At 33.0% G+C, this 23,589-nt stretch overlaps 6 protein-coding genes across 6 annotated transcripts; 3 read left to right on the forward strand and 3 right to left on the reverse strand.

Annotated features, from left to right (window-relative positions):
- Nucleotides 1–340: 340 nt before the first annotated feature.
- amrt (TM2 domain-containing protein 2 amaretto) lies at nt 341–1,471 on the forward strand. Its single transcript, XM_076119027.1, has one exon. The coding sequence runs from the start codon at nt 429–431 to the stop codon at nt 975–977; it is 549 nt and encodes a 182-aa protein (XP_075975142.1). The 5' UTR covers nt 341–428; the 3' UTR covers nt 978–1,471.
- A 542-nt stretch (nt 1,472–2,013) lies between these two features.
- RpS13 (ribosomal protein S13) lies at nt 2,014–3,732 on the reverse strand. Its single transcript, XM_076119283.1, has 3 exons — nt 3,574–3,732; nt 3,294–3,421; nt 2,014–2,342 (listed from the first exon to the last, which is right to left on the reverse strand). The coding sequence occupies exons 1-3, from the start codon at nt 3,594–3,596 to the stop codon at nt 2,038–2,040; spliced, it is 456 nt and encodes a 151-aa protein (XP_075975398.1). The 5' UTR covers nt 3,597–3,732; the 3' UTR covers nt 2,014–2,037.
- Nucleotides 3,733–3,829: 97 nt separating this feature from the next.
- ND-B15 (NADH dehydrogenase (ubiquinone) B15 subunit) lies at nt 3,830–4,538 on the forward strand. Its single transcript, XM_076119354.1, has 2 exons — nt 3,830–4,065; nt 4,172–4,538. The coding sequence occupies exons 1-2, from the start codon at nt 3,928–3,930 to the stop codon at nt 4,382–4,384; spliced, it is 351 nt and encodes a 116-aa protein (XP_075975469.1). The 5' UTR covers nt 3,830–3,927; the 3' UTR covers nt 4,385–4,538.
- A 1,227-nt stretch (nt 4,539–5,765) lies between these two features.
- Nucleotides 5,766–7,634, reverse strand: Trs31 (trafficking protein particle complex subunit 31). The gene is made up of 5 exons (XM_076119353.1): nt 7,319–7,634; nt 7,115–7,241; nt 6,810–6,893; nt 6,494–6,592; nt 5,766–5,910 (listed from the first exon to the last, which is right to left on the reverse strand). Exons 1-5 carry the CDS (start codon nt 7,468–7,470, stop codon nt 5,812–5,814), a joined length of 561 nt encoding a protein of 186 aa, XP_075975468.1. The 5' UTR covers nt 7,471–7,634; the 3' UTR covers nt 5,766–5,811.
- Nucleotides 7,635–9,791: 2,157 nt separating this feature from the next.
- Rab39 (RAS oncogene family member Rab39) lies at nt 9,792–20,103 on the reverse strand. The gene is made up of 3 exons (XM_076118985.1): nt 19,888–20,103; nt 19,466–19,817; nt 9,792–13,590 (listed from the first exon to the last, which is right to left on the reverse strand). The coding sequence occupies exons 1-3, from the start codon at nt 19,993–19,995 to the stop codon at nt 13,382–13,384; spliced, it is 669 nt and encodes a 222-aa protein (XP_075975100.1). The 5' UTR covers nt 19,996–20,103; the 3' UTR covers nt 9,792–13,381.
- Nucleotides 20,104–20,405: 302 nt separating this feature from the next.
- On the forward strand, nt 20,406–23,380 carry LOC142976160 (uncharacterized). The gene is made up of 5 exons (XM_076119415.1): nt 20,406–20,667; nt 20,802–20,892; nt 21,220–21,334; nt 21,843–22,035; nt 22,717–23,380. Exons 2-5 carry the CDS (start codon nt 20,814–20,816, stop codon nt 23,323–23,325), a joined length of 996 nt encoding a protein of 331 aa, XP_075975530.1. The 5' UTR covers nt 20,406–20,667; nt 20,802–20,813; the 3' UTR covers nt 23,326–23,380.
- The last annotated feature ends 209 nt before the right edge of the window (nt 23,381–23,589 follow it).

Raw genomic sequence — 23,589 nt, forward strand, 5'->3', positions numbered from 1 at the left:
TAGTTGGCTCAATAACGAAAGAAAAAGAGAGCTACAAAAAAAGGCTTTATCCTTTGATTTTTTGCAAGCTTAGAAATTACTACATTTTTGAACGTTTAAATAGTAAGATGTTTACAGAGCTAGTAAGTAATTGTTAGAAACAAATATAAAGTCCTTTACCAATTTTAGGTTAAAATATCTGGTAAATCATCCTGCATTTCATGATAAACTGGTTTAAGTACCAATAAATACATCGAGAAATAATAAAATTACATTTGAAAAACTATTTTTCATTAGTTGCTTAAAAGGTTAACTGTCAACAGCTCTTGTAAACTTCAAGTTTTCCTAGTTACCTGTCACTGTCAAATAGTTATACGATTTGTTTTTGTGAATCAGTCACACGAAATTCTAATACAATCATAACAAATGTAAAACTGTATCGCCACAATATGTTACCAAGAAGTACAGTAATTGCAATATCAGCAATCCTTACCTTCATACCCACTATCTTGTCAGAAAGCGACCCATATTCGAAGGAACCTTACCGACCACTTGGCCCACTAGTGAGATGCAGTTTTTTGCCTTTGGAATTCCTTGATTGCGACGAGCCGATTGACCACAAAGGGAATAGCTCAGCTAGAGACGCTATAGGACACGGTTGCGTGAAGTTTGGAGGTGTAAGATACGACCAAGTGGAGAAAACGAAAGTGCAATGCAAAGCTTTGGATGGAATTGAATGTTCGGGTAACAGGAGCTTTTTGAGGGACGGATTTCCTTGTGTGCGGTACTCGGGACACTATTTCACGACGACACTGATATACAGCATACTCCTAGGGTTCCTAGGAATGGATAGATTTTGCCTTGGTCAGACAGGCACTGCAGTGGGAAAGTTGTTAACTTTGGGAGGGTTAGGCATATGGTGGATTGTAGATGTAGTGTTACTGATTACGAATAGTTTACATCCAGAGGATGGAAGCAATTGGAATCCTTATGTTTGAACTGTTATTATTAGGCACAGATACATAAACATGACTGTAAAATACCTTTAGTAATTAAGTCAGCATAATTTGTCATTATTTCCTTTGAAAATCATGTTTAATTGTACCTATGTGTAAATCTTGTTCTGTATTATGGGTGCACATAAAAATGATTTTAGAAATTAAAAGTTCTTCAAATCTGTGATTTTAAATTGAGGTATTAGTGACTTAATATAATTTATGTCTTATTAACATTGAAAATGGTTAAGATTGATTTGGAAATATTGCTTTCACAAAGTTGCACTGTTAAAGTATTTATTTATGTTAGGATTTTGTAATAACTGATTTTATTTAGTGCTCACTATTTTACTTGAAGTTTATAAGCAGAGTACCAAGTGGTGTTCTTTGGTCTCTGTCTACCCCTATGCAAAAGTTGATTTTATGTATGTACTATTTTACTTTGTGATAATATGAAATCTTGTAAATATTTGTGTAAATAAAAGTATTTGTAAGAATCTAAATGTTTTTTTTTTCAAATTAGAATCGGTAGTTTTCTAAAATATGCTCTCAGGCAGAGGGGTCTTCATAGAGTACTTTAATATTATACTGGTGACTCACTCAGAGGACACTTACACACTAGAGCCGATTTGGAGACCAGTTTTTTTTTTATTTACAATAAAAGTGTGGTGTGCTTCTATAGCTAAATTACTGAACCTTATGTGGTGAAATGAAGTATGAAGACAGAAAGTTAAATAATATATGGTCAAACATACTTGCAATGTATAAAATAATTGCTGCTCTTTATTCCACCCCAAATACCCACATATTTAGTAAATAGAAGAATGTAGATAGAAGTTATATCCAACGCTAGTATGTTCTCAATCTGTGCATAAGATAATCTTATTTTAATTGAAGCAGTGGCTAACTTGCTGCAATGCTACAATATTAACCAAGTTAACAAACTGTAGAGACTGCTACTTTGTATAATAATTGAAAAATGGCTTGAAGTTTAGGAATGAGTTATAGTTTGTATGCAATGAAATGAAACAAATCTATGTAAACTTATTTAGTTTATTTTAACTTAAGCCACCAGAGCGGAAGCGGTGCTAGACTCATACTTCCAGTTAGGTGGGAGCACGCTCTTTGTCTTGTAGTAGCGTGCTAGCCTGTGAATTCTGGACTCGACGAGAATCAGCCTGAATTTGCTGTCCTTGTCTTTCCTGTTGCGCTCCAAGTGCTTCCTCATGGCGACGGCCTTCTTGATCAGGTAGTAGAGGTCCTCGGGTAGGTCAGGGGCCAGACCCATAGCCTTCATGATACGGAGGATCTTCTTGCCAGTGACGAATCTGACTTGTGCGACTCCATGAGAATCCCTGAGCATGACACCTGGAAGTTTTAATAGTCATAATTAGTAAAGGCTGCATTTTTAAAACATATGAAGCTTTCAGGACAATTTAAAGTAGGGATATTTCACTAAACAGCACTATGTAATCAACCAACTAAAAAGATGTAAGAATCTAATCTTCATCTTCAATATGAAAATAAGAATATAATCATATCCTCTGCTGGTGCCTCAGTCTACACATAATAGAAAAATATATATCAATAAACCAATTTACAACCTAGGATTACAGATTCAGGACTTAGACTTAGATTTTTAAATCTTAGACTGTTTTTGATATGCTAAATTGCTAGTGTTCACTCTGTTTCTATTCCATGCTGCAAATTTTGAAATTGATCTTGAAAACTTACCAATGTTAATATGTTGCAATGGTAAATATCTAATTGGCATTTAATTAATTTCTAACAAATTTAGTGGCTGTGAGAAAATTTACAAGATTTTAGCAATTTGTTTACTGTACACATAACCTCAACTAGAATGTAATAAATTAAATGCAGGCATGATAGATAGCTAATTAGCTTCTTATCTATACTAACAGGTGGCAAAATGTATAAATGCTAAACTATGAATTAACTTAACTAACACAGATATAAACATCTTATAGGATGACTCTGTGAAATCCATCACCACCTCATAATTATGCATCCTGGTTTAGACATGATAAAGAGTTAGGTCTAAATTCTTGTATGTTTGGATTTTGTAGAGTATTCCAAGTCGCTGTACTTCTAGCAGCGTGGTCTGCTGCATGCAGCCAAAGATACAACTTGATATAACTTTGACAGTGCCAGACATCATGTTTCCAGTTTGAAATATGAACTTTCTTGGCAAAACCCAACGTGTAGTTGAAATAAATGTGGAGTACCTTCACGGTTTATCGATATTTAGATCATTATATTTAGTTTCTTTGCGTAAAATCATGGATCACTAGCACTTACCGATTTGGGAGGGAGTGAGGCCTTTCTTGCCAAGTTTGAAAATCTGTTCCTTGACATCATCAGCGGTCAGTTTTAACCAGGTTGGCACACTGCGACGGTATGGCAGCGCCGATTGGGAAATACCCTTACTGAAAACATAAAATTCACACTTCGATGTAAAGCCATGTGGTGACCACTCAATCAGAAGGTTATGTTACAGTCACTAAAACTTCCAACTATGTGAAATGTATGCTTAAACATTAGTATGATAACGTGCACTATAAATAACACATGAAATTACCCAGGTGCGTGCATACGACCCATGGTTGCGGCTTTTTAATAAAATCGCCGATCTGACAACGACAACAAGGGAATCGAAAAAGATGGTTGCCGGAAGGCGCGTATTCATTCAGTTCTCGTTCTCTTTGCTCTATGGTCAGTTATCATTCACTAGTGTTGAGAATGTAGTTTGAAAAAAAAACATCGGTTAATTTTGAAATATTGTCTTTGGTAGATTTTTACTTCTGCGATAGCATTAATGTCATTTGGAATATGTCATTTCTGTCAAAATCAACTGACATTACGTTAACCCTAATCACAGATCGAATGCGAACTTTGTAATAATTCTCGTAATACGCGAGAATTTCGCTTAAAAATGCCGAACCCTTACGGAGTATCAGATGCTGAGTTCAACCTCATTAAGCAGCAGGCTGCAAAGCGTGCTAATTTGAGGAAGGAATTCATTAAGCAAAAGACTAACCCTTTCAAACATGCCTCTGAAGCTGGCTATGTTGTGAGTATTAATTACGTAATTTTATTATGGAATTATTGGGTATAAACAAAAGATACTGATGTGTGTTATGTTCAAATATCATTAATGAATATGTGTTGTATTTCAGTTCGACCCTGCTATTCAGAAGTTTTTGTCAATGAAAGTAACTCAGCTGGAGTACTTCCAGGCTAACACACGTACTAGTCTGTTTGGAGTGTGTGCTATATTTATACCAATGTTTACCTATGGTTATGTGCTCTGGAAACACAGAACAACCCGTGAGGAACAGATCAGGAAAGGAGAGCTCCGATACAAGGACAGGCTGTTCAAATTAGCGTAATTATTCAAACAATGTTTCAGTGTGATAAAAAAATGTGTAGAAATAAAATCATGTAACAGTTACATTGTTTTATTATTATTTATTCAAAGTGAAATAAGCTTTTGTTAATAACTGAACAGATTATGAAACAATAAAATAATATAAACATGTTCAATTTATATTTATTTAATTTACAAAATCCTAGTAATTTTGCCTATGATTGTACATTCAAAACATGTCAAAATATAAGTGTCTGGCCGCTAGCAAAAAGGTTTTAATACAAAAATGATATTGACATTGTCACAACAGCTGTGTAGGAAAAATAGAGATAACAATATATTTTCATTGAATTTACTTGCCTAAAATTAAAGTAGACATAATTATTAAACAATTTATCAACAATGGCAGGTTCAGGAAGGGGTATGAATGAATATGGGTTTTCTGACTTAGAAATGAAAATAATATGTGATCAGGTTGACCGCCGCAGAAGATGTAGAGAGGAGTTCCTGAAAGCTAGGTCTGATCCTTGCTTGCATTCTAAAGAATCTGGTTATGTCGTAAGTTTATTATTCTCTCTTGAATTTACTTTTCAGATATATTTTGTTCTGTAGCTATGTTACGAAAAAGTAGTCAGCTGATCTCAATTTCCACCAGTGCCCATTGGAGTACTTACGATAGTGCCCATTTCATGGAGTACTTTATATCTATCATATACATTATAACGAAAAAGAGTGGCAGATCATGTAGTCCGCAATATGTTTTCATTAGATTTGTATAAGAAAAAAAATGTGAAGTATCTGTAATTATTAACTCACTGCTTATTTATTAGATACAAAGTTGATCAATCCAAATGTACCTACTATTTTGCTAAATATTATAATATTTTTCCAGTTTGACCCAGCAATTCAGAGATTCTTATCCATGAAGGAAACGCAAGTGCAAAGATTCCAATCAAACTTCAGAACTGCAAAGTTTGGTATCTTCACTATAGTTATCCCAATGTTTACTCTGGGCACTGTGCTGTGGAACCAGAGAACAGAGCTTGAACGACAGCGTAGATGCGGCAAGCTTAGATATCGTGACCGATTGTTTAAATTACAATAATAAATTGATTGAAATGAATATTGACCAATGATCATGAAGTCTTGTACCTATCTTGTTGCGATGATCTTTACTTGATTTATTTGGAATATCGTTTGGTGCACTCGAATCGAGCGAGTTTTGATTCTCGTGTTATGTCAGAGAATGGTTAGGCTTTCTTTATAAATTTGATTTAATATTTCTAGTTGAAAAGAATATGGATGTAAATGAAGCTAATTTTGTACTACCTCTACCTACCTCTACCACAAAAGGCGTGATTTTATATATGTATGTATATAATTAGCAAATAAAATACTGAACATCATAGCACATATAGTTTATTAAGATTAATGAGTATTAGTGAATAATTAGCGGTCATCCAGTGACTTGTCCCGAGTGATGACAGAGTCGTCGAACTTCACCATGTAGGTGGTACCTTTGTGCCAGTGCGCTGTCACTTTTGCGGGCTGAAAATTAATAAGAAAATTAGTCTTAAAAAGTGTTCTGTAAACTTTTAATTTGTCACTTTCATTCAGCTTACAACTCACGGCCTGTATTTATTTAACATCAGTCATCCTAAGGTAAAAAGTGCATTTGTATATACTTAGCAGGTTACATTATATTATATAGCAGAGAATAAAAAGTATTCTATGCCATGACTCGACCAGTATATTATTATGATCAATTGATATCGCAAAATATACCTACAATGGTTCCGCTGTATAGCTGTGAAAGTGTTATAGGTAGAGAGAGAGAGTTACTTTCGCGCTTTTCACACTTGCAAGGATTTAGAATGCATGTGGTGCATTGAGAAAGTGATGATCTCACAACAGACCATACTTATAATCAATTTTAAATAATAGTTGTGTAGTCAAATTTGTCCATTTGTTTAAGTTGTCACAGCCATTATAACCTGTGTATTGTACACACACTTGGACACAAAACAAAGCCCTGCACTGCTGGCCAGTTTCAATTGAACTGACCATAACGTATGTACAAGCAACAACAGTTAATAAAGAGAATAATAGGTTAACTTATTTGTGTACTTACAAATCCACTTTTGGTGAGAACAGCTTCAATAATCCCAGCATTAAATGTAGCACAGTTCAGTGACCCCTTGTCTTTAGGCACACTGATGAATTTGTTCACCTGAAATCAAGAAAAAATACATTTTACTATTTAATTTCTCAAAAAGAAATTATTAAATGACCTATAGATGTTTAAAAAAAATCATATCTTAATATAAAATTTGTAAGAAAAATTTTATTACAAATCTCCTGTCTTATATTGAAAGATAAATGTATTACCACTACATTCAACTTAGGAATCAAAACATTGTCATGAAATTAGGTGATTCCATACTTACAAGAGCATCTTTCTCAATGATGTAGTAAGTTCTCTCATCATCATTGGCATGCTCCAGCTTGTCAGCTTCCTTGCCAAATAACACCTGGAATGTAGAGAAAATTTACACTTGAAATTATGCAGTAATATACCAGTAAATGACAAAAGTTGTTGCAAAAACTATGTATGCATAGCTACATTAAGTCTGTACAATGGGTATTTAGGCAATAACTTCTACTGTTTTGATATTCATACAGCAATAGAATGAGATAAACTGAATTGATTAACAAATTTAAGTATTTAACAAATAATAATTTATTGATTTACCTTCCACAGTGTAGACTTCACAAACAGCAGCATATTAAGAAGTTTTATTTCTCTTTTACTGTTTCGTTCTCTTACGAAATACAAGTCAAGTAATCTTGTTCCCACATCCTGGCCTATGTCAGACAATCTATAAAAAGACAGGATTACATTGAAAAATTGTGTATGATTGACGCAGGATAGTATGAAAAGTAGGTCAATACTTACTTGTTTTGGAGTTCATGGATAGAATGCGAACGATTTTGACAATACTGGACTATTTCAGAGAATAAAAGTGCATATAAGGCTAGCGAAACCTCCCCTTTGCCTTTACTTAGAGGTTTGTCTAAAATCGAGGTTTTGGAACGACTTGACGACATTATGACTACTTAACTACTTAGTATTCTACTTATAACGCTATATGCAGAACAGAAAACAGTGCATTTGTTAAATAAATAACTAAGTTCCAATAATGAAATAGTTTCACGAAAAGCTGGAAGCGATTCTTGTTTTCGATTGATTCAGGTATTACAAAAACATATTTTTATCATAACCTATTCTTGTCTCACTTGCTCAACTAACAGAAGTGGTATCTCTGTCTCTTTTTTATTTGATTTTGTGATTTCCCATATTATTGAACGAACGAAACGTCAAAATGACATATCCGACGGCCGACTGACAGGTGGCATGATAAATTACGTCTCGAAAAGGGAACCAGAGGCTTTTAAGAATTAATTTACTTAATTTTCTTTACCCTGTACAAGATGAGTGATGACTGTCGATTGTAAACTCAACGTTATCTTTATAGAGTCAATCATTTCTCTGTTGATAGTGCGCACTTTTAATCCCCGCATTCGCACAAACCCTTTGAATGTTAAGTGACCGGAGCTGGGCTACTCTACCTGTTAGTGTTCTTACGGTAGACATGTTTCTACCCACAACAGAACAGCTAAGTTTAGTCTAAATTCGATACCCGACTCAAGTTAAGTATCTAATTCGGAAGCACTCATAAAATCAGCAGTGAACAGAAATGTATCGAGTATGAGCTAAAATGTCAATAAGATATACCAAATAATGAAACTGTTGAACACATTATTATTGTTGTCTTATTTGTAACAATTGAATGTTACAATGAGTGAGCACTCAGAACTCGAAGAAAGCGGAAGTGCGAAATAAGTTAACGTCGATGACGCAACAACGGACTGTACCTAGACTAGACGATACCATTCATAACAATATTTTTTTCTTAGTATAGCCTCGTATAATTTAAAGAGGAAACTATGAAAGGAAAGTTCTTGCATACTAACATAGAGGACCGTTTAGAAGGAGGCATAGGAAATACACACAACAGCCACTGCAGTTGTCAAAATTATTTTATAACGGCTGATGATGTAAAACATTCACCTTTTTCAGAACTATATGAAGAAACACGTAACTTTAATCATTCGTAATAACATGTTACCTATATTTATTATTGTTTGTTATACAATTAAACACGATAGTCTCGCATTACAGTAACATAAATGATATCCGTACTCGATATCTTACATTTATGCCCTAATAACGTTTGTTTTATAGAAATTAGGTCACTCACTTGACCCAGTAGTGTGATCTTAATTACTAATGCGCAATTTATGTAATAATTAATCAGTACATTACCGTCTAGACATTAACATGTTGATATGTAATTAAAACGTGGAAATTGCGCGTGCGGTTAATTTTTGAATGGACTATCAGACCATTGATGGCTACTCGCTCTACTTTCAGATCTTTTCTTACCTAGTGACTGAATAAAGAGTAGATTGTACTGAGTAATAAATTATTGATGCTTCTGTTAAATGGGTGAATTGAGGTCCAACAGCAAAATCCTGAATTCGTTATTGCAGAAGTTTTCGCAAACACAGTGTGACATTTCATATAGCCACTGCGATTTCAGTTTGCAAATGATTTAATGAAGGGTTATGAAGGGCTTTAGTTGCCTGCAGCCTAAATGGTCAACGTCATTTCGCTAGATATAGGTATAGTCGCAAGCAATGTCCAACCTACAAAATGTCATCAAAATTGGTTCAATAGTTAAGCTATAAAACAGCTGGTCTGATGTACCAACTCATAGGGTTTTTTTATTTGCGTGTAATAAACCTGATAGCGTCAATAGTCTGGCACTAGTCCAATACACTTAAGAATTGATTAGAAAGATAGGTTTCCGATTAAGTGAGAGCTAAGCCTGTTTTAAAATAGAACCACCCTACGGTTGCGTGTCTTGTGCGAATACGGATTATTAGATTATCTGACAAGATCAACACACTTCAACTAATAGAATTGACTTGCAAACTTAGAAAGTAAATAGTACATAGCTGCTGTATCAAGATTGTTATTATGTTTAAAAAGGATTCTAGATCAATTCTTTATTAGATAATTCTATGCTGTTTTATTGCCATTTAGTGCCAGTCTTTGATTTGCTGATGAGAAACTCTTGGATAAATTAATTAATTACCATTTTACACCCGGGAATCGAACACGGAGCCCCAGGAAGCAGCGTGGGCGGTTGAACCAGTTTCTGTAAATCAGCTAGAAGATATGTACGATTGTTTACCTATTTTCTTGCAAAGGTAAGGCATGAAGATTAGAGACATCTTGAACAGATGAGTTCGTAGGGATTTCCAAATCCATAGTTAGCATTAGGGAAAAATAAAACAGTAGATAACTAACAAAAAAACTTTACTTCATATAAAGCATTATTATAACAGCGTATTATAAGCTACTCAAATAAAACAAACCGCGAACATAAGATTAAAATATAACATTAAATTATTCGTCAAAAATTAACCGTTTTTCATTGACATCACTAAATATTGTCTATGATCTACATTTTTTTAATTTGTTATCTTTTAGTCTTATGCAAAATCTTAATATTATTCAAAATTATGTAACTTTCGAACGGTACGTAACACTTCTCATATTGTTACGCATACGTGTGCTTTACTTTTGTTAAAATTTCAAGATTTTGTGAAGAGAATATCTGAGATAATTTATGTAATGTGATTATATGCGCTACGAGAGGTGTTTGTGCTGCGCAAAAGACATGATTTTAGGATTGATAAAATCTTTAATCTACTTTCATTGACTGGTTAAGACCTTAGATTTGTTAGGTGAAGAAATAGTCATAAAAACTAAAATAAAACTTAATTACATTTCATTTTTTTGAAAATTATGACAAATATTCTACATAGTGGAGTAACACCTGTCATATGGATTAAAAATTAAGAGTCATTTATACAAATTCATGCATATTTATCAGATGTCCGTAGTTCAATGGACGGTTATAATCAATTTTAAAATTGCAATGTGGGGCCTAATTATATTTTAAAGTTAGTAACACACATTTTTTTATAGAGTTTATCTTCGTACAAAAATCTATACGTTATAATTTAGTTCGATTATCAAATTCTTTCCAAGAATTTCTTTTACATTACAAACTCAAAGACATTTCATAGACAATAATGACCATAATACAATGGTTTAGTTTTTTAATTACATTTTTAACGAATATACAGGGTGTCGCAGGTACAATATAATATATTTAACTTATGTTTAAGTAAATGTTAGTGAAATAAGTATAACTACAGCTTGAAACAAACTATATCGTAGGGATCATTTTCGAATTCTTTGGTTCCAATACATGCGTAATGTATAAAGCGGTCCAAATGCCACTTTTGATAGGACCCGATAATTAATAATTTATTTTTATTTTAACTGTTGAGTAGTGCGAATAATTTATATGTAATTGAAACTATAATAAGCCATTGAATGTCCATTGTTATAGAGATAAAACACAATTAACTTTGCATCAAGGGAATCCCGCAATCAATGTAATTAACGCAGTCAGTGCTAAAGTACTAAGTTCTGTCCAATCAAAAATCGTGGCATTTGGATCAATGAGTTTATGCAACATATTATATGGGCTATATATTTTTTTACAATATTTACATACTCCTCGTCGCCGAGTTTCATAGCGAATTGCTAAATTGTTTAACTTGTATTACAAGAAGATTCCTCGCAAAAATAGTTTAGTTTTTATTAATTTAATAGGAAAATATTTGACGCATTTGCATTGCAAACTGGTTTTAACTACGTCCGTAACAATATATTTAAAAACATTGCTAATTTATACGAAAAAAAACAAACGCACAAAAACTTGAGAATATAAATAAAAACCGTAAAAAGGCATCAATTCTTTTTTTAATTTGACGTAAATTGAATGAATGAAAGATTAGTTCATTCAACTTCCGTTTAGTCACGGTGCATTATCTGTATACAAAAGCAGCATTGATCATAATTCTTGGTTGATTAGGCACAGGAAACGTACCACGATGTCTACCAATTTCCATTTATAGAACTTGTATGTAAAACTCGATACAATTTGCAATGCAAATGTTATTTTTTTCCAGTTCAATGTTATCAACGTTTTTGTAGCTCGTCATTTTACTTTGAGCAAATTAATATTAATTGAAATTTTCAATTCGAAAATATTATTTCGTACTGTACTTGAAGGTTGTTTATATTTTGCTTATAAACATTATTTATTATTATTAAAAATAATATTAGGATTTATTTAAAATTATAGGTAAAATGGACAATGTTAGTTAATCACATTTTGAATTAATATTATTAGTCGGACCTAGTTATGCAAACAAGATCCAATCAACATCATGTTCGTTTCAAGAAAACAAGACTTTTCGACTAAAATGCGTTGATTCTGCGAATCTCAATGTCAAATCCGAGTTTATCAGTAGGTAAACATAAACTTTAAATGTGGGTTTGGTTCCCGTTTGCATAAGTAGGTCCAGTTATGAACTGTTTTTCGTCTCTATCAGACTGCTAAACTACAAAACTGTTATATTTGAGTATAGTAATTTATCATACGTTTATTTATTTATTACATTGTTATTGCTTTAATAAATGACGATGTAAATATCTAGCTCCAATCGTTAAAATGTACTGTACTTTAAATATGCAACAATTTAAGTAGTTTTAAAATGCTGAGATGGTCAAAATATGAAAATTGCTAGTTTAAAAATCATAGGACTTAAAAGTACTCCCTTTTGGTCTATTTTTTTTTATAAAATAAGGCCTACCTGTTATCCTAAGATTGAATTGAAAAACTGATCCTAATAATTATGTGCTAAAAGCTTACAATGTTTTTAAAAACCGATGACCATCGAAATAAAATTGCGTTCTGCCTTAAAATTAACCATCGACTAAAAAGAAAATAAAATAATGTTTATAAGTAAAACTAAGACATGATACTGGCTGAATATAAAGTTTAAAAAGACGTGATGTATTTACGAAATCGAGAATCGATTTCTAGAACACAAAACCATTGCAAAATTATTATTATAAAGCTAGTTTGTTTAGATCCGGTTGGCGGGAAAAATCTGTATGAAAATTATCTGTTTTTTTTCGAGACACTTAGGCACAGAATCGGTTACCTAAACCTACCTAGGATGGGTTAAATTTAAGCCCAAAGCATTTCAATTGTCTCACAGTTCTGTCTGCTTATCTAAGACGGTGTATTATTTACGTATTATATAGAAAGTGATTCAATTCATGTTAAAATAGCTACCATGACCACATACATCACAGATTGAAAACTTCTAAATTCAGCCATAATCATGAGACTATACAGCAGACGCCACGCCACCAGTGGACTGGTTAGGGTCTACAGAGACGTTTTAATAGCCACTTTAACGACTATCTTAGCTAAAGATTTTTTCCTTGACCGAAGAAATTATTAACAAACCAATCTTGAAGTCGTTATTAGCTGCATTTCCAATATTCACACTCTTTTTCTATTCCTATAGATAAGAAAGGATCCGGAAAGAATTCAAGATCTATCAATATCTTCAAGATAAGGTAGCTAATACTTTTCTACAAGGAGTTAAATAAGCTGAGAATATTTTGCCCTTCCTCTCTTTTCAATCCAATAGCTAAGATATACTGTCTTCGAAGATCTTTGACAGTTATTACCAGTAGCTCATAAGTTTTGAAAGTCTGCCAACCAGTCTTATCGTGTTATAACCCAAGTAACTGTTGTGGAGGTCCGATAGGCAGTCGCTCCATGTAATATACTAGTATTCAGCTGGAACATATAGCTAATATACTGTATAAGAGGTCAATTAAAACGTCTACCAGTAAACCAAAAGCAGCCCCCACTTACCATTACATAATGTATATAAAATTATGCTTACACATTCGTAAAACTAAACTCGTGAGTCATATAATATACAGTTCTCAGCAGCATGTCGACTGCACCGTCTCGGCTTCCAGAAGGTTAAAGTCCATACCGTTGGGCCTGTTGAAGCCAGTCTTGATGCCGTCCCAGCCGTCTTCCACTTTGTATTCCCCGGTTTGTATACGGTTGTAAACTTCTTGTGCGACTAGGACAAACGCTTCTTCTACGTTCAAGCCTGTTTTTGCTGATGTTTCTACGTGATGTAAACCTGTGGAGAGAGGCAGGCTGTCATTAGAAAAATAAGGGAATAAAGGTAACCTGTGAAAAAAATTGTCGGTAAGACTTTTGATCAAAATAGACTGGGACCAATTGTGGCATTTCCTATGAATTGAAAATCAAGGATCGGTATTGCGATTCTCTATAAGTGGTACTTACTAACAAGTAGCGAGAATTTGACATTAAAAATGTACCGATCAATTTGTTTCTAAAACACCCGTTAAAAGTGCTGAACAGATTTGCATATCAAATTTCTCGATAGTTAGCCGGTTGTCGACAGTAGCAGGGAATATTTTGAAATTTTGGTCGCTATTGCCTGTCAGAACACATATTATTCTTGGTACCTATTTGATTTGTAATTGAATCCCAGAAATGTTTCAATACTATTGTGTAACAATGTAATTGAATGAGTATTTATGTATAAAATATGTGTTAACATACTTAAATAAAATAAATATGTATTGCTTCATTATTTATCATTTTCTACGAACAGCAGATGCTGGGGGAAGATTATTTTTGTAAAAGCAGGAAAATAAGCCAGTAAATTATGGGCGTAAACTTAGTTTGTGTAGTATCCGTACCATAGTCACGATTGTATTACGAAGCGAACAAGAATAGAAATGCAGGATGGATTCATCCGCTTAGTTCTTTATGAAGTATTTGTATCAATTGGATATTCGTTCAAGTAGCATAGACATTACTTATTATATATTATGATTTAAAGAAAGTAAAACGGATATTTAATATACTGACGATTTTTCTTTTCACAATAGCAACAATCCGCTTTACTGAGGACGTAACATAAAACAAGAGACTTAAGGAAGGTACTGAAGACGTTGTAACGACAATACCCTTTCGTCCAATTATCCGTACTTCTATGCAACTTCTCTTGGTGTTATATTCAGAAACACAAAAATAAATGGCACATATCTACTATAACCCGATAACTTAGAATAGAGCCTTGGCGTGTACGATATAATCTTAATTATAATGATTGATTCTGAGTATTTCTAAAATAAAGTAGCTATTTCCGAAACCGCAGTCAGCTGCATAAGCCTAAAAGTCACTAAAGCCAGCAGAAATTTGTATACAAAGCTTAACTAAGTTACTGGACTATACGTATAAATAGTCGTGCAATTAATTTGTACGATATTTTTGCTCTACGATAAGTCTGCGGATATCCCGTGAGGCGCCATTTAAATCATCAAACGAGAACTCGAGGACGTTCAGTATACGCACGGAAATAACTCTGCGAGTCGTTTATGTACAAAAATGTTGTTCCCCGCCTTCCTTGTATTTATTTAATCTCTTTTTGGTGACATGTCGCCATATTATCTGCTGTACAAGGTCAAGTGAAGGTCGTGAAGACGTATCGAGTGTTATTATGTACGGTAATGTGCGTATAATGTATGATTTCGGTGACTTAAATTTCTACAATATTATAAGTATTATTTTTAAGGTATTCTCTTGTACAAGCGATAAATATTGCTACTAGTATGTTATATTTTTCCTGTTAAAAATTAGGATTTTATCACGATTGTATCGTACGTACGTAGGTACTGCTGCATTTTTATTTAGTGCTCATTGTGGATGCCTATTTTAAATGTTATAGTAAGTAAGTGACTATATTAAAGTTATTGGTAAATAATATTTATCTTCTAACACTTTTCAAGTTGTTTGTATAAGCGGAAGTATACGCGAATATATTTCTTATGCTTCATAAACATGTTTACCTTGGCCTCTCTCAAAAACAAAACACGGTTTTGTGGACAATTTCTTACTTGTCTTTTAATAAATACAAACATACATAAAATCACGACCTTTTCTCATACGGGTAGGCAAAGACTAGAGAACATTTTAATTTATAGTGGCGGATATTTTCATATCCAGATGAAACATTTTCCAAAAATGTCTGTCGTAACATTATGATAGCCAAATTTTTACGAAAAATTAAATCATATACTCGCACATATAACGCACTAAAGCTGCATATGACATAGCTTTTTATATACTCATTTTAACGACCATGCTTCAAGATTAACCACTTTTTTCCAACCTTTTTTGTCGCAACTGTGTCCACAACCTACTTTACCCGTAACTTTATAAGTCAGATAAAAAGCTTCGGAGCACCGGTTATCTAGCGCATCGCTACAAAATCAATAGCATGGAGTTTTACATAACATTAGAACACATATCGTGTGACGCGTTATGAGAGCCATGGGTTGGTACGTCCCACTGAGTTGGGAATGTTTGGTTAATGAGTTGACGTTTACGTGGGTAGACCAATTTTTTTTTGACTCCAAAATGGGGACGACTTTCTCAAACACTCGAAAAGTGTCAATAGTATGAACAATATGGGCATGACTTATATTTAACGATACTTATCGGTGAAACAATGACACAATTTCCTGCGTGTTCAATCCGTAAATTACCATTTGATAATTAGGGGCATATAAACAATTTAGTTCTTGGATTAGGCACTAAATAACTAATAGTGATAAGTGAGAAAAAAAGGTACTATACATGTAGCATCCATTGTACGTTATATAAAAACAATGTTATAGTGAGAATGTAAGTCTTTTAAAAAATAAATGAGCACAAAAAAGGTTCGTATAAGTATCGATAGATTAAATTACCTTTATTACAGTTACAAGGGCAGTTTCAAAACATCAGGCTTTCAAAATAAGAACGCTTTATCACAAGTTACTTTAAATTAAACTGAAATTCATCTAACCCCCGCTTTCAGAGCAATTAGCGGCAATTTATCTATTCAATAGCTTTTTTTATATGAGTTCAATCGCTATTGAATAGATAAACTATCACTAAATGTACCACAGAAACCGGGGGTAAGTCTTTTTCGGTTATTAACCTGAAAGATTGCTAACTTAACGCAGATTACGCAAATAACACAATGACTTTCTACCAACAAGATAGCTACAAAACTACAAATCTAATTGGCATGTTGTAAACTTGTATAGATCGTGGGAATCGAACCCACAATGCACAGCGGGTGTTCCGCTACGCTACTATCGAATACAATGTCGTACAAGAAACGTTTGAGTTGCATTACTTCAACATTATAAACAACTTTATTCCCACGAATTAAGTAGTTAGTTAGTTGTTAATTAATATTTCCGTCTTGTACATTGACAGGTTAAATTATTACACTATATTAATGTCAAGATGAATAAACTTGTCTTTATCTGATTTATATCTATGCTAAAGCTAAAGAGATTGTTAGTTTGAATGTGCTAATCTGAGGAACTGACGGTCCAATTTTGATATGTTTACACTAAAAGGAAGTTATATTACTCCGGCTCCATTCATATTTATATGAAATTTTACAGACATAGATTGTAGATATATATCACTGCCACAGGCCTTATATAATGTAATTCTGTCCTTATATTCGTTAAAATAAGTACATAAACTGTCAAGATATATATTCCCATGGGCCTACTCTAGTGAAACGAAATACGGATATTCGATATTTCGGACGATATAATTCTTTTACGAAATAACGTATCGAATAACGGCAGTAATCTTCTGATAGGTATCAACAAGCACGAAAACGTAACAATGCAACATACCGGCTATGGGATAATGAAAGTAAGGATAAAATTTTCAAATATTTACAATATATAGCACATTGTTTTCAGGCCAAATGTAAAAATAACATAATTAATGTATAATCAGATTAAAATGCATTTAAATTATAACTGTGATACCATGTTATTGTATGACCTACAAAATGCAAACTTATGTGGACTTTTTTCCTCCCGGAATCATATTATAGATGAGATTTTACATTCATAATCTATTATTAAGAACATTAAATAGGCCCCTAAGATAAAATTTCATCCCTATTATAGGGTAGGTTTGTGATAAAAAACGTAGCCTATGTTTAAAATAAATGTCCTGGCTATTAATGTCCCACTGCTGGGCAAGGGTCTCCTCCCGTTATGAGGAAAGTGTTAGGCCTTGAGTCCACCATGCTGCCAATAACGGGTTGGGGACTTTGCTTTCCTTTTACCCTATGTTTGCTTATGTTTATATCATTATAGTAATGGTAACTAGCAGTCCTGTATGACAAGATGGATGGGTGTGAATGAAGCAAACTAAGTTTTTACAGTACAACTAGTGGCATTATTTGGTCTTTGCCTATCCCTATGGTAACAATGTGTGTTTTGATGTATGTATGTTTGAAGCCTGAATGATAAATTTCATCAAGTTCGGTTCGATAGTTTCGCCATGAAAGCAGAACATATATATAAACAGACTTTCGCATTGTATTGAATAGGACAATATAAGTAATTCTATTTCTTTGTTAATGATAAAGCTTGGTAACAAAGTTGCAGAATTTCATCACTATAATGTTTATTTATGAACATTGTTAACTTAACTGAAAGTTATCAACAAGTTATTTATAATTCATGACTCATATTATCATACACATGCTTGAACTCTTACTATCAAATAGTAAGTTAATTAGTTTATTAATGTAAATCTAATGGGAGTTAAATATAATTGCAATAAGTAAGATTTTACTGGGCTATCACATATACATCAAATCATGCTTTGTTCCCATAGGTGTAGGCCAAAGAATGCCACTTGGAACAATCCTTACAAACTACAATTGCTACTTTCACATCATTTGACTTAACTTACTCACTGGGCTAATAAAAACCCATTTATTCAAAATATATGTGAGTATTAGTATTTTATATAAATTTTTCATTGTGCAATAAAAATATATTTGCCTACTTAATTCTGCTTTATGTCAAGTGCATGTGATGTAAATGTTTTTATAGTCTATTAGTAGTAAAGTTAGCACATCCTATGCCAGAAATAGTTTTGTATTGAGAAAATTTTGTACCTCAATTAAATAGTTGTGTTTGAAGCCAGATTTAACAATTCTTATTGCTTTCTTTCAAATATATAATAAAAATAAAGCATAACTGGAAATAGATTGGTGTGATATTTCAGTTTAAAAGTGTTAAATCAGTAGGTATTATTACTATGTAATCAAAATTAAAAATCTTTAAATAGTAGTTTGAAGTGATAGTTATATCTCAATAAATGTCAATGACAGGTAATTATTATAAATTTATTGACAACAATAAATCTGATTTATAATCTTTAATTTCTCCATAGAAACAGTATTATTATGTATCTTTTAAATACCTTTTTTTGTGATAGTTAGCCTTTGGGATGTTTTAACCGCATAAATCAGATTTAAAATATCCAATATTCATATAACTATGTGTTTAATAATGTCTATTGCAACTGAAATATGATATATTTCGTTCAATCCTTGACTTTTATTAGTACAATAAGTTGAACAGCTGTGCATAAAATTTTTCAGTGACCATGAAATAAATACTCTTTGACAATATTGTTTTGTTATGTTAATTTGAATATTTGACAGTTATAAGACTGGTAAGACAAGTTCATATTATTTTTGTTATAAAATTTGCATTCTCAACTAACTATCAAGGAAGTGTCTTCTTGCAACATCAATACTAAAATTATTTAAACAGTAATAATATTGAATTCACATAACAGGTTATGCTTTTAAAACTGTATTATTGCATAAGAATAATAATATTAGTTTTGTTTTAACATTTAAAGATATTATTCCACATGCTTTTCAGTTGCTTACTGATCAAATAAATCTCTTAAAAATATTTTTCTAGAATACTGGCCACATCTATATATATCAAAATAATTAAGGGATATCAAAACCAAAAGAATTCATTGCACTATTTTATCATAACTAATTAGCATACCATTAACCTACATACAATGTTGATAACAAATAAATATGTCAAATGAAAACTAGCAATAATTGTGAAATATTTACTCACCATTCTCTTCAGCAAACATTCGCGCCTCTTCACATGAAACCTCTCTTCTGGCACCATTTTTATTGTCTGTGCCCACCAGGTCCACTTTACAACCAACTAATGCAAACACTGGCCGGTGTGGCTCTATATGCCTTTTAGCTTCCATCATCCATAAAGGTATGTGCTCAAAACTAGATCTATTACACACATCGTATACTAGTAACGCACCAACTGAATTCCTATAGTATGATTTCGTTATAGATCTAAACCTCTCTTGTCCCGCCGTGTCCCACAATTGAAGTTTAATCCTTGTGCCGTCTTGTACTTCTATTATCCTCGCAAAGAAATCCACACCGACAGTAGGGTCCGACAGCTAAAATTTAACGCGCAATTTACAACACAAATCTTATAAATAACACCAAAACAAAGGCGAATGTACTCACCTCGGCGAACTTCCCATCTGTGAAATATTTCAATAGAGAACTTTTGCCCACTGTACTGTCACCAATTAGGATAAGCCTAAACTGGTAATCAAATATTGGATCGACCATTTTTTTAACTGCACTTTCAATAACATCAATTGATAGCAACAAAGGTCTCGTCAAAAATTACGTCTATTAGAAAAAATGACAAGACAAACAAGAAACATCAGTCAGTCAGTCAAGTCATAACACTGTCGTTTCTAGTTTGTCTATGATTGTTATGTCATTTTTCGGCAATTATCGGTTTTAAAAATCTTTCTATTTATATTTGTTTTCCTTATTAAACGATTCGCATTAAAATCTGTTATATTTTTATTATTCAAATTGTATACTTTGACATAAAAGCATGTTATTTTTTTCGTTAATAACCGTAAACTATTTTTAAAAAATGTTACTAATTACATCTATATCTAGAGTACCTATTTCCGTTATTCAAATCATTCATAAGAATGAATTTGTGACTTCAACAGATTCAATGAATTGTTTATATGTCATTCAATCATTCATTGCCACAATTTTTCAATGGGGGATCGTAAATGTTAAAAAATTTAGGTATATTACGCGCCTATGTGTTGTTTGTTAACGTACTCGAGATATCTAGTGTAGTAGTTGTAGTCATTCCATCTGTTTTATTATCAAAATGTTATCATAGTGTTTATAAATGAAGTTAATTAACCTATTTGAATAGGGCTTTCGCTGCCGGCCATTCCAGCTTGATTATTGAACTACAATAATCCAAAGGTAATATCTGTGACTGAAGCTATCACTCAATAAATATTATCAAGATCATTGTGAAATAAAAATGTATACCTTGAAGCTAATGTTTTATTTTGTTTATTTTTTTAAGTACTAATAAATAAAAATGTTTTTTTCAGATATATTGTAAAATGAACGGAAGTCAAGGATTCAAAATTAAAGACAATGCAATGGAGCATAGTGATGGAAAAGTTAAATCTACGCCAATTGGTAGGTTATATTTGCTAATGTGATATTGTTATGTAAATAATAATATGGCTACTATTTTTATCTTGTTTACTTTCAAAAAGTTTGTGGTAAATTGCGATAAAATAATATCATAGTCCCCAAACCTGTTGCTGTGTTCTAGTCTTAAATGTTAAGTTTGTTTTGATCCAAGTTGATAAAGTATACTGTACTATACTTTTCTTAAAAACCTGTACCTGCAGGAAACAAACCGAATGGATATCAATTAAACTATGCAGTGAACTTCTGCCTGCTTTACTACTTTCAGTATTATGGTAGGTTTTAATAGGTATATGTTTAAATTGTCAACAGCAATGGTGGCTCCGGAACTGAAACAAAACCCTGACGCTGACACAGAGATCTCCAAGACATGTGCAGTGCTTGGGTGTGAAGACTCCAAAAATTTAGAACCAGAATCATTCTTTGGGTAACTCATTTTAATAAAAAGTTCTACTAGCAAGCTGAAACGGAAGCTAGCATCTGCAAACTCCACAAGTAGCACCCCTGAAATAAAAATCCTGAGTTAAAAGTAAATTTTTTTGTCAATTTTGTCAATAGCCTGTAATAAGTTGGAATCCTTGATTCCGAGCAGGTAAGCAGTGATAGCCGAGGGGTTTAAGTACACACCAAGTGGTTGAGAGTTTAAACTTGAGGCTGTCAGCGTAGTGAATTAAGTCCTGGCCTTTCCCTCGTTTTGGGAAGAGGTCCCAGCCCAGTAATTGGTAATATTTATCAGAATCGTAAAGTCCGACAGCTTTATGCTAGATTCCTTACCTCCGTTAATAATTTAGTTAGGGGTAAATCATTGTGACTTCTTTTAAGACATAATAATATCCTCCCATTGCTGCTCTATTTCAACATCAAAATCATCAAACAATAATTAGGGTGTCAGCAATCAAGCTAACAGCCAACTAATAAACTATTCAAATTCTCAGATTTCCAGAAGATTCCAGCCTACGACAGATATGGACGGACTTAACGGGTCGCAACAACTGGACGCCCACAGACTACTCGTACATCTGTCTGCAGCACTTCTCCGTGGACTGCTTCAAGGTGGACGAGGAGGACCGCATGGTGTTAGTTGATAAAGCAGTACCCTCGCTGAAACTGCCTAGACATGTGTTGGAGGTGTGTATAGATATTATGTGGCTAGCGCCTGCGCAGTCGGATATAGAGTTTATTTCTGTGGGGTTATTATTTTAAAATGGTTGTTTCGTGATCTGAAGAGGACTATATTTATGTCTTCCATAAAGTTGGATCTTGCATGTTGTACAAATATAGCAATTTTAATAGTATAACATACATTCAACTCCTTTTATTATTCACTTTTCTACATTTCGCTAAAAATATTCCCATGTAATAGGGCGTGAGCATATTGCCATATACCGGCACGTAAAAGGATAAAAAAAATGCCAAGAAATAAAGATTAAACATACTATTTCCTGACATTTTGGCTAGCGTACATTTTCACATCGCTAAATGAATATTTACATGTAATACAACTATTAGTTATATTCACCATAACATGTGTTTATTGAAATTACAGTCATTAAAACTTCACCTGTTATAATAGTAACATGAAATGCTGTTATAACTAGTTTTTACTTGCAAGGTGTTGTATATTCGAAGAGTGCACCTGCATTTACATATATACATATGTATAAAATAATAACACAAATTAGTTTTCAACGAAGAAAGCTTCATTTATTTAATTATAAATAGATTATTCATGCCTAACCCTACCCCATTTTACACAATTTGAGTAGTACACTGGAATATGTATTCAATTTTGTATTTATTGTCCATCAGGTCGAATACATAGACGAGGAGACGTTAGACAACGAAGAATATGATGAAGAAAACATGACGACAGATGAAGAAGAAGACAAGTCAGTACCACCGCTGGACATGAACGTACCACAGAAAGAACTGGATAACATAGAACTACTCAAACTGTTCTCAGAAGTCCAAAGATTACAGCGACAAGCCGTTGCGCTCAAAGACAAACTAAAATACAACATGAAAGTCCACAATAGACAAAATAGATTCCTAAAAAGAATAAAAGAAATCATAGAGATGAAGAAGAAGGTTTTAAATCAGAAAAGAAAGAAAAAATGCAGGATTCTATTGTCTTTGCAGGATAAGATTAAGGAGGATACGACCGGGCTAGTCTTGGCTATGCCCATGAGACAAACGGATGATTTAAAGAATTTTGCGTTGAGTATTTACAAGTACTCTCCTCAAGCTTACATTTATATAAGAAATACATTAAGAACTATGTTGCCTAGTACAGAGATTCTCGACTCGTGGATAACGGCGGGCTATCAGCCTAGGAACGTATTATCTAGTAGTAATCTGATCAAAGTGTTGGCCGAACAAACAGAGACGCAACTGTCATGTAAAGTTATGATAGGATAATTAAGTGTTAAATCACGGTATATTTTTTATTAATAAATTAGGATTTTATCCCTCTGGTTGTTGTTTTATTGATGTAATTTTTTTTCTGCACTTATTTTTTAACACCACAAAGAATTTTAATAACAATGCAGTAGAAAGTTTAGTAAAATGGTACTGCTTCGTTTATCTTACAAATAGAAGATCCCGCATTTTTTATTTACAAGATGAACATAACGCGATGCAATGCGACTTATGAAGATATGCAAAAAGTAAACCCTATTCTAG

Source organism: Anticarsia gemmatalis, chromosome 10 (assembly GCF_050436995.1).
Source record: "Anticarsia gemmatalis isolate Benzon Research Colony breed Stoneville strain chromosome 10, ilAntGemm2 primary, whole genome shotgun sequence".
In the NCBI taxonomy this organism is placed as follows: Eukaryota; Metazoa; Arthropoda; class Insecta; order Lepidoptera; family Erebidae; genus Anticarsia; species Anticarsia gemmatalis.